The sequence below is a fragment of the Siphateles boraxobius genome, unplaced genomic scaffold (genome assembly GCF_051911475.1).
Source record: "Siphateles boraxobius isolate OS27281-9 unplaced genomic scaffold, OSU_SipBor_1 9, whole genome shotgun sequence".
NCBI classification, from domain to species: Eukaryota; Metazoa; Chordata; class Actinopteri; order Cypriniformes; family Leuciscidae; genus Siphateles; species Siphateles boraxobius.
The window spans coordinates 3,404,516-3,415,639 of NW_027509219.1; the positions used below are offsets into that span (position 1 = coordinate 3,404,516).

An 11,124-nucleotide genomic window follows, 5' to 3' on the forward strand; every position below is an offset into this window, starting at 1 on the left:
TCTCATTAATGCAATTGTCTAATCAACCAATCACATGGCAGTTGCTTCAATTAATTTAGAGGTGTGGTCCTGGTCAAGACAATCTCCTGAACTCCAAACTGAATGTCAGAATGGGAAAGAAAGGTGATTTAAGCAATTTTGAGCGTGGCATGGTTGTTGGTGCCAGACGGGCCGGTCTGAGTATTTCACAATCTGCTCAGTTACTGGGATTTTCACTCACAACCATTTCTAGGGTTTACAAAGAATGGTGTGAAAAGGGAAAAACATCCAGTATGCGGCAGTCCTGTGGGCGAAAATGCCTTGTTGATGCTAGAGGTCAGAGGAGAATGGGCCGACTGATTCAAGCTGATAGAAGAGCAACTTTGACTGAAATAACCACTCGTTACAACCGAGGTATGCAGCAAAGCATTTGTGAAGCGGCAACACGCACAACCTTGAGGCAGATGGGCTAAAACAACAGAAGACCCCACCGGGTACCACTCATCTCCACTACAAATAGGAAAAAGAGGCTACAATTTGCAAGAGCTCACCAAAATTGGACAGTTGAAGACTGGAAAAATGTTGCCTGGTCTGATGAGTCTCGATTTCTGTTGAGACATTCAGATTAGAGTTCTCAACGGGCCTGAAAATTACAACCCGACCCGGCCCGTGGCTTTTAAAACCCGGACCCGATGTAACCCGACACATCAACATGAATTATCTGCCCGAACCCGGCCCGCGGCCCGACGCCGATTTTCTTTTTTTTCTTCTTTTTTTCTCATACACGTATTATCATGACCAGCAGACGGGAATTCAAATCAACCTTTAATGTTCACGTCTTTTAATAATAGCCTACAAACAATACAAACAACTGAAAAAAACTTTAAATATATAAATAGGCGATATAGGCTACTAAATATGCCTCAAATAAAAATCTTCTGGACGACCCTGTTTTTTGCTGTCATATTTCATCAGCACCTTACATTTTGAGCATTGCACATAACCTGTAGAATTTCCATCAGAATCCAGCACCACTCCAAACACATTCCAGACCTCTGATTTTTCCCACTCCTGTAGTAGGCTAGTGACAGTGAATTCACCTGCGGCAAGTTTACTATTCACCAACTCCATCTTCTTCTCCAGGGTAAAAGCGTGCACGCAGCGGCGTCAGGTCTGCCCCCGTGATGCAAGTTGCACGCAGCAGCCAGACTTTCTTTACAGTGAGCAGCAGCGATGATTAATAAATGTTTTTTTTTTCACTGAGCGGAAAAGATTAAGCCCGAGGTCCGACCCGACCCGAGTCATTTGCTTATATTTTCAACGCGAACCCGCGGGTCCCGTCGGGTTTTTTCAGGCCGACCCGGCCCGTTGAGAACTCTTATTCAGATGGTAGAGTCAGAATTTGGCGTAAACAGAATGAGAACATGGATCCATCATGCCTTGTAACCAGACCCGTCGCTATGGGCGGGCCATAGGGGGCCGGGCCCGCCCCAAAAAATGCTTGTGCCCCCCCACTCGAGGCACAGATACTTTAATTTTAATTTCATTTTAATATTATCATAGTTGCTAATTTTGTGTTGCATTAATGTTGCATTCTTTATCATTAAAATATTAAAAATATAAAGAAACAATGGTGTGATTTAGTTTGATTTTTGGGAATCTAGACTGCAACAGCCTATCACGGCCTTACAAAAGAACGTTAGGCTACGTACGTGACATACAAGCCGCTCAACAGTTACCCCGCATTTTTGAAAGCTGTTTCAAAACGAATCTTCGCCGGATTACTCGCTTCAGTTCCTTCCGAGTGGAATGATACTTTGATGAGGAGGTTCTGCTCGGAGAAACGCTTCCTCCCGCTGTACTGGGACTGGAGAGAGGACAGCGCTGCCTCCACTCAAAGTATCTGTGCGAGTGAATTTGCATGCGTGCGTGTGTATGTGTGTGTCATGGCAATGCATATCCCTCTGTTGACTGCTTTAAAATGCAATATTTGAGAGATGCTTCCAGTGTTACATCTAATATGTTGTGTAGTCAAGTGTTTCATGGATATTCATAACATTGCTTCTGTGTAATGTGGTGTAGGTTAGGCTACCTGGTCATATTGCTGTTGGTTATGTTTAACGTGATGATTACATGCTGTGCGACTAGAGTTGATTATTAAATAAGTTACTTTAGGCTAATAATAATTGTGCCCCCCCATACATTTCATATGCCCCCCTTAAAGGGATACTCCACTTTTTTGGAAATAGGCTCATTTTACAACTCCCCCAGAGTTAAACTGTTGAGTTTTACAGTTTTTGAATTCATTCAGCCGATCTCCGGTTCTGGCGGTACCACTTTTAGCATAGCTTAGCATACATCATTGAAGTGGACAAGACCATTAGCATTTCTAAAAAAAAAATGACCAAAGAGTTTCGATATTTTTCCTATTTAAAACTTGACTCTTCTGTAGTTACATCGTGCACTAAGACCAACGGAAAATGTAAAGTTGCGATTTTCTAGGCTGATATGGCTGGGAACTATACTCTCATGCCTGCGTAATAATCAAGAAACTTCACTGCCGTACCATGAAAGCAGCAGGCGTAATGATATGACGCAGCGCCTGAAAATAGTTCCGTTGTGTTGACGGAAGGTGGCCTATTTTCAGGCGCTGCGTCATATCATTACGCCTGCTGCACTCATGGTACGGCAGTGAAGTTTCTTGATTATTACGCAGGCATGAGAGTATAGTTCCTAGCCATATCAGCCTAGAAAATCGCAACTTTACATTTTCCGTCGGTCTTAGTGCACGATGTAACTACAGAAGAGTCAAGTTTTAAATAGGAAAAATATCGAAACTCTTTGGTCATTTTTTTTTTTAGAAATGCTAATGGTCTTGTCCACTTCAATGATGTATGCTAAGCTATGCTAAAAGTGGTACCGCCAGAACCGGAGATCGGCTGAATGGATTCAAAATCGGTAAAACTCAACAGTTTAACTCTGGGGGAGTTGTAAAATGAGCCTATTTCCAAAAAAAGTGGAGTATCCCTTTAAGACTGAGGTCTGGTGACGGGTCTGCTTGTAACCACTGTGCAGGCTGCCACGTGGTGATGGTGTAATGGTTTGTTTTCTTTGCACACTTTAGGCCCCTTAGTGCCAATTGGGCATCGTTTAAATGCCACGGCCTACCTGAGCATTGTTTCTGACCATGTCCATCCCTTTATGGCCACCATGTACCCATCCTCTGATGGCTTCTTCCAGCAGGATAATGCACCATGTCACAAAGCTTGAATCATTTCAAATTGGTTTCTTGAACATGACAATGAGTTCACTGTACTAAAATGGCCCCCACAGTCACCAGATCTCAACCCAATAGAGCATCTTTGGGATGTGGTGGAACGGGAGCTTCGTGCCCTGGATGTGCATCCCACAAATCTCCATCAACTGCAAGATGCTATCCTATCATGTTTTGTTATCTAATGCAATGACATTCATGCATTTTTAGGTAGAACCCAAGTGTCTCTTGGGGCTTCTGTACTGTAAATGGAAATGCAAAATGTTGTAAGATCGTGTTTATCAAATTTTCATAGTACATACAGAATTATAATGCATCTAATACATTGCACTTTATCTTCGATTCAGACTCAACCAAACACTCTTGCAAGTAGAATACAGAAATATGTTACCCTTTATTTTAAGGTGTCCTTGTTACAGTGTAATTATTGTGGAGTAATATTAATTAACATAAGGTTAGGGTTTGGTTTAGTTGCATATAATTTACTGTTGTTACAATAACATGCAACAAGGACAATAAAATAAAGTGTTGCCAGAATTATTAACAGACTTCAATTGATTTATTCACTAAATGTATTTAAAAAAACAAACAATAAAAACAAAAAAAGTAATAAGCAGTGAAGGGACACAGCCTTTTAATAGCATTTGAAGTGAAAAATTTACACTTAGTTATTAAAATCATCTTGTTTTCTCTTAACCAGCAGCACAAGAAAACCTAAAACATGCAATGTCTTTAATCAGGAATTAACAAACCTATTATTTTGTTTTGATGAAGATTAATTTAATACATTAAAAATGGCATTTTCAAAAAAAACATGCTAACCATTAAAAAAATTATACATTATACATTTTTTATATATATCTCCCCTCCAAAAAAAACTGCACTCTAATAGGAAAAATGTATCCTCATCTCAAATGCTTATTGAAGTTCTCTCCAATTACCCATAAAAAAAACAAAATCTATACTGGTTATGGCCCAGCTCAAAAAAGAAAACAGAAAAGAAAAAACAAAGAACAACCTTCAACCCTCGCCATCCATTTGTAATAGTTAAAGCACTCAACTTTATGTTTCCTCTGTAAAAGAAAAAAGAGAGACAGTTTTAATTGGGAATGCTTAAACGATAAAAACATACAGCCAGTATTTTTGTATCAACATTTTAATGGAATGCACGTTTGCTTTAAAAATCCTGATGTACAAAGTAAAGGGGGTTTGAAACGGTTTACCTACTGAAGAATAACTTACAAACAGCACGAATGGATGTGAATAAAGTGGACAACTATGTACAAAAATTAAATACAATGCTACAGCACATTAAGAGATTTATAAATGTTCATAAAAGGCAATTATTAACATGTGGCAAGATGGAACTCCACTAAGTCCCTATGATCAATAATGTCTCCTCTCTCTTCATATAAGCTTTTTGTGTTAGTCTTAATACTGAATCCAATGTTATTATCTATGAAAGACATCAAATGTACCAGGGTTCGAATATTAAACTTCCAACTATTTTATATTATATTCCCATGTTTGTAAATAATCAGGAAACATTTCAACCAAAACTCGTTTCTCATCATGACTTAGTCCCAAATTTATATGACTATTTTCATCAGTTGAACACACACGGCAGAATATTCATGCTGCCATTTTCCATTAAATAAAAAGTATGTAAAAGAGCAGCAGGGACATTCTGTAAAATTTCTCCTTTTGTGTTCCACTGAGAAAAAGATATACGGGTATGAAATGACATGAGGACGAGTGAATGGTGATGAAATTTGCCTTTCCTTTTTAAAACGGACTGTAAATGAGTATCAAATCCTCTAGGTTTAAAGAAGTATGGGGACCACTGAGCAAAAAATCTGTTAAATCTCATACTTAGTTGTCCAAATATATATAAAAATTGTCAGTGTAGAAGCTCTCAACAGCATTTCTCAAAGGCCCAAACCCCAAACGATTAAAGGCATCATTACAGTTTCAATGTCGATCAAAAGTTTCAACAAGCTTGGCTTTTTCTTACTCAGAAAAAGCAAAAGAGAGAAAAAAAAAATTTATAAAAAAAACCTCAACCCCCGTTACGCACCATTCTTCATCAATAACTTTAATTTCAGGAAGGGGAATTTTAACTAGCAAAGGTTTTCGCTGTGTCTTCCTTGCCTCTGTAAGTCCTCTTCCCATGTGTGAAGGGCAGGTATCTATACTTGATCATGTGCTGTAGAGGAAACACAAACAGTGTCAAAACCTCACGTTAACAACAGTTTAGTACATTACATCACTGGAACTCTATATTTAGATAACACTGCTTTTAACAGCTCAGCTATATGAACCAGAAATCTCTTAAAAGGCAAGCTTCCCGTTGGCAAACCTTGATCTGCCGCTTCATGGTGATGCAGAACAGCATGATGAAATACATGACGAGGATGGGCCAGAACACCGGCACGTCAAAGGCGTCGAAGAATGTGCAAATCATAGCGATGACGATGCCCTTCGTCGCTGAATGCCTGAGACATCAACCAAAAAAACACTTAAACTGAATCACTTGGAGGGATATACACATTTATGAGTCACTAAGGGCTGGTTTAACACACAGAGCTTAGATTAAGCTAGGATTAGGCCTTAGTTTGATTAGGACATTTAAGCAGCTTTTATAAACATGCCTTTAACATTACTGGTGTGCATCTTGAGACAAAACAATGACATGTTTAATGATATTTCAGGTCAAGTTCCTTTCAGTTAAAACAGCTCAAGCTGCATTTTAGTCTGGGACGAAACCGAGGGTAAAGGTCTAAAATTAAATATGTAAAAAACAACATTACTGTGAGCTTATTTGAACATACTAATTGAATGATATTTTGTGGATAACTGATATATTAGCAAGACGTTTGGCATTTAAGTTCTCCTGTTTGGCCGATTAGTGTTGCAAGCAAGACTTTTATTCCAGCACAGATGCACACGAGCTCATGAGATTTAAAGGTGCAGTAAGTGCTGATATATTTAAAGGTTCTGTTGAAAGTGGATTGGACCGAGCAGCACAACACACTTGTAGCCAATCAGCAGAAGGGGGCGTGCCACTCATGATGGGGAGGAGAGAGAGTGAGTAAGAGGGAGATTTGAAGAAAAACTACAAATAGAGATGGCTGAGAGACATTACAAAATAGAAAAGGTCAGAAAAAGAAGGGTTATGATCAGGCAAGAGCTTTAGGAGCTGCGTTAATATTAGAAAAGCTTTCCAGCATTAGAGAGACCGAAGCAGGAAGACCGGAAAACAGATGCTGAGGTTTTGTTGTTTCTGCTCCATGTGAGTAACATGCTTTTGGTGTTCCACAGAACCAATATATGCTGTTGTTGTAATCTTAGCTTTAGTAACAGGACAGTGTTGAGTTGTCTGGAGCTGGTGTGTTGCTGGCGACAAACAACAAACTCCTGCTTGCATACTCGTGTACTGCATGTTCATTTTTTGTTATCTTTGCTTTATTATTCACCAAGCATTATTTTGCTTTGCATCAGCTATGATAAAGAGACATCCAATCTTGCATTGCGCGTTTTCCCATTTTGGGGGCGGAGCAGTGACGGGATGGGTGTGTATTTGGGTTGATTTCAAATATCAACATTGTTTCTAAGAAATCACATATTGCACCTTTAAAGCACTCCTGCTTACAGCTCCCTATTCTCCATCTCCCTCCCGTTTTGTTTTTATAGATGTAAAAAAAAAAAAGTGAATTATTTTGAAAAGTATTTTAGTAAATATTGTAATTTAAATATATTTATTGTAGCAATATTGTGCAGTTGTTATTTGCATTCAATTTTAATATCTTAAAGATCACCACATTATTGTTACTTTTTTCATTCCTATGAAATGTGCCAGAAATTATGTTGTCTGTTTTAATTTCTCTTTATTTATCTGGTGTTTTTATGATTAAATAGAGATAAAAAAATGGTGGTAATCAAATTAATGCAGAAAATTTTAATTTAATTTCAAAATGCAATAATGTTTCTTTGTGCATCTAACGATAGTTTTATCAAATAGAATGGTGAAATGATCATGAAGTGAGTTTGTGTTCATATCCTCATATAGTGAGATTTACATTACATTAAGCTTTGTATCATTAGAAACCCAGTCATATTTTTGAATGGTCATGCATTATTCCCTCATTTCCCCAGAGACGGGAGAAATAAGGATTTAAGTGTTGCAGTTCCTGCTAATAATCAGCGGATCAGTGGGTGGGACTTCACTTGCAGAAACTAAAAGCAATATCCGCCATCTTGTTTGGAATTCAAGCTAAGAAGCGCTGTGGAGACAGATGGGAAGTTACGACTATTGTTTGGTAAAAAAAAAAAAAAATTCCAAGGACCCTTGCAAAATTATTTTAAATAGATTAAGAAAGCCACCAATACTGGTCACATCTTTGGTTAGATTGATTTGTTTAGATCCAGTGAAGTGTGTCCCACCACTTTTTCTCAGGATTGATATTGTCCCCCGCCACTTTTTGAAACATTGAGGCACGGATGTACCTAATACAAATAATAAAACATCTCCATTTAACTAGCAAAGCATTCATTGAGTTCGTTATTAAATAAGAGATCTAGTGCTAAATTGTGTTGTTTTTAACTGAAGCGGAGCGCTCGTGTCCGCTGCTATCAGTGTCACGGATACAGTGTTCTCTTGTGACTCGCGCAGTCTTCACTCGGACGCGCGCTTCAATCTATCGCCGTTGCGGGGACTCTATTCATTTTGGTGAAATCACAAAATAAAATGCACACAAACGTGTCCCTGCTTGATATAGACTGTAACCACTGATGAACATATTCAGTTTTGATGAGAGAAAAAAAAAAACTATACGAGTGCGGATTAGAACCCGTAAACTCTGACACGCTTGGCAAAAGATCTACCACTAGACCATTTAAGAAGTCAAACAAAATTTGTGGATTGATACATTTATTTATGGGTTGAGCAGAGAGCCTGTACAGTTTGACCAGCAGGCAGCGGCCGCACACCAGGACTTGCAATGTATGACTATTATCAGACCGGGCATCGAAACACTACCGGCCCACCAGGAAAAGTCCGGACTCTACCGTTTGACACTCCAAATTTTGTTTCTGTGAAATTAAAAAGTAGCTAGCCTTGTAAACGGAAGAGTGCTTTCTCTGAATCTGATAGGCGGATACCTCATAGGCGCTGTTCTGGATTATTGGGAGTGGCTTGGGGAGCTGTGCAATGTTGTGCATTGTGGGAGTTGTGGTTTTCAATAAAAATGCGCCCTAAAGTTACATTCTGTCTTTACTCGGTCAAGAAGGCACCAAATTCAAAATTTTTGTTACATTTCGACTACATATATGACCCACTTTTTCATGGGTGAAATGCTCCTTTAAGTAGCTTTAAGTGTTCAGCCCTACTTTTTATTCATACTAATTTTGCCAAATTTTGTAACATTACGTATTCTACACAATTTAATTTTTATCACTGGATTATGCCCATGTTTTCCACGTGGTGGAAATCATTGGGCTCTATTTCAGGTCATTTCTGTATGTCACTGGATCAAGGCCAATCCACTCATTGTTCTCTGGAGAAAACTGCACTCATCAAGCGATTCCATGGGATCTTAAAATGTCACCCCTTAATGTGACAACTCACCAGAATTTGAACTCTGGCAACCTCCTAATGAACGGCCGGAACTCTTCATTCTGTTTTGTGGGTAGTGCTGGACCCTCATCTAGTGAAGGGAGACATCAATTAGGGAAGAAAAAAAATAATTCACCTCAGCGATGCAAATGTCACTGATAAGATAGTTTCAAATGCCGGTCTTACCTGGATCATCAAGCAATGAGGGATCCACTTTTGGTGAGAGGAAAGCAATGAAGAGGTTAAGGTGGTAGATCCCGAGAGCATATGTGACTATGTACCAGCCCTAATAAAAGACACAAATGATTGAGTGCATTTGATTAATGTTTTGCGATGAAAAATGCAACAGTTACTCAATCAAACTTTGTAGACCTGCAAGATGCAATTACACAACAAGAACATTACCATAAGTCTACAACTGCATAATGACTCTAACCTTATTGTCAAAGCATAAATGAAATAGATAAAGTTGAAGTATTTTGCAAACATTCCTAAACAGATGGTGTTTTTACCTGTAGAATATATACTCTGATCATATATATGGCCGTTAGAAGAAGAGTGGCTGCCCACCGGAATGCTGAGAACGGTGTTGACTTGTCCAACCATGACTGATAAATCTGCATTTAAAAGAGAAAAAGTAGTTTTCATTATCCAACAACACTCACTAGGAGTGGAAGATATAGCAGTAGACAAGATTAACAGGTTTTAGACTATTGTTTCTATTGCAGTTACACTCATGTGACGCTGCTGTGCTGCAGAGTTAGCTTATAGTTTTTTTATCAGTTCATTCTCGTGTTATGCAGCAAGTTTGAGTTTCCGTAAGAACCAATGAGGTTCATTCTCGTGTTATGCAGCACGTTTGAGTTTCCGTAAGAACCAATGAGGTTCATTCTCGTGTTATGCAGCACGTTTGAGTTTATGTAAGAACCAATGAGTTTCATTCTCGTGTTATGCAGCACGTTTGAGTTTATGTAAGAACCAATGAGGTTCATTCTCGTGTTATGCAGCACGTTTGAGTTTCCGTAAGAACCAATGAGGTTCATTCTCGTGTTATGCAGCACGTTTGAGTTTCCGTAAGAACCAATGAGGTTCATTCTCGTGTTATGCAGCACGTTTGAGTTTATGTAAGAACCAATTAGGTTCATTCTCGTGTTATGCAGCACGTTTGAGTTTCCGTAAGAACCAATGAGGTTCATTCTCGTGTTACGCAGCACGTTTGAGCATCTGCAAGAACCAATGAGGTTCATTCTCGTGTTACGCAGCACGTTTGAGTTTCCACAAGAACCAATGAGGTTCATTCTCGTGTTATGCAGCATGTTTGAGTTTCCGTAAGAACCAATGAGGTTCATTCTCGTGTTATGCAGCAAGTTTGAGTTTCCGTAAGAACCAATGAGGTTCATTCTCGTGTAACGCAGCACGTTTGAGTTTCCGTAAGAACCAATGAGGTTCATTCTCGTGTTATGCAGCATGTTTGAGTTTCCGTAAGAACCAATGAGGTTCATTCTCGTGTTATGCAGCAAGTTTGAGTTTCCGTAAGAACCAATGAGGTTCATTCTCGTGTTACGCAGCACGTTTGAGCTTCTGCAAGAACCAATGAGGTTCATTCTCGTGTTATGCAGCACGTTTGAGTTTCCGTAAGAACCAATTAGGTTCATTCTCGTGTTATGCAGCACGTTTGAGTTTCCGTAAGAACCAATGAGGTTCATTCTCGTGTTATGCAGCACGTTTGAGCATCTGCAAGGACCAATGAGGTTCATTCTCGTGTTACGCACCACGTTTGAGTTTCCACAAGAACCAATGAGGTACATTCTCGTGTTATGCAGCACGTTTGAGCTTCCGTAAGAACCAATTAGGTTCATTCTCGTGTTATGCAGCACGTTTGAGTTTCCGTAAGAACCAATGAGGTTCATTCTCGTGTTATGCAGCACGTTTGAGCATCTGCAAGGACCAATGAGGTTCATTCTCGTGTTACGCAGCACGTTTGAGTTTCCACAAGAACCAATGAGGTACATTCTCGTGTTATGCAGCACGTTTGAGCATCTGCAAGGACCAATGAGGTTCATTCTCGTGTTACGCAGCACGTTTGAGTTTCCACAAGAACCAATGAGGTACATTCTCGTGTTATGCAGCACGTTTGAGTTTCCGTAAGAACCAATTAGGTTCATTCTCGTGTTATGCAGCACGTTTGAGTTTCCGTAAGAACCAATGAGGTTCATTCTCGTGTTATGCAGCACGTTTGAGCATCTGCAAGGACCAA

The 11,124-nt window shown here is 39.3% G+C and overlaps 1 protein-coding gene across 2 annotated transcripts; it reads right to left on the reverse strand.

The window, feature by feature from the left end:
- Positions 1 to 3,870: 3,870 nt before the first annotated feature.
- Positions 3,871 to 9,520, reverse strand: LOC143732589 (protein RER1). Of its 2 annotated transcripts, none has more exons than XM_077223851.1 (6): positions 9,380 to 9,520; positions 9,054 to 9,153; positions 8,880 to 8,958; positions 5,613 to 5,748; positions 5,405 to 5,459; positions 3,871 to 4,326 (listed from the first exon to the last, which is right to left on the reverse strand). In XM_077223851.1, exons 1-6 carry the CDS (start codon positions 9,488 to 9,490, stop codon positions 4,316 to 4,318), a joined length of 492 nt encoding a protein of 163 aa, XP_077079966.1. In that variant the 5' UTR covers positions 9,491 to 9,520; the 3' UTR covers positions 3,871 to 4,315. The 2 variants fall into 2 exon arrangements, with proteins under 2 accessions (XP_077079966.1, XP_077079964.1); XM_077223849.1 differs by having other exon boundaries at positions 5,331 to 5,459.
- Positions 9,521 to 11,124: the final 1,604 nt, after the last annotated feature.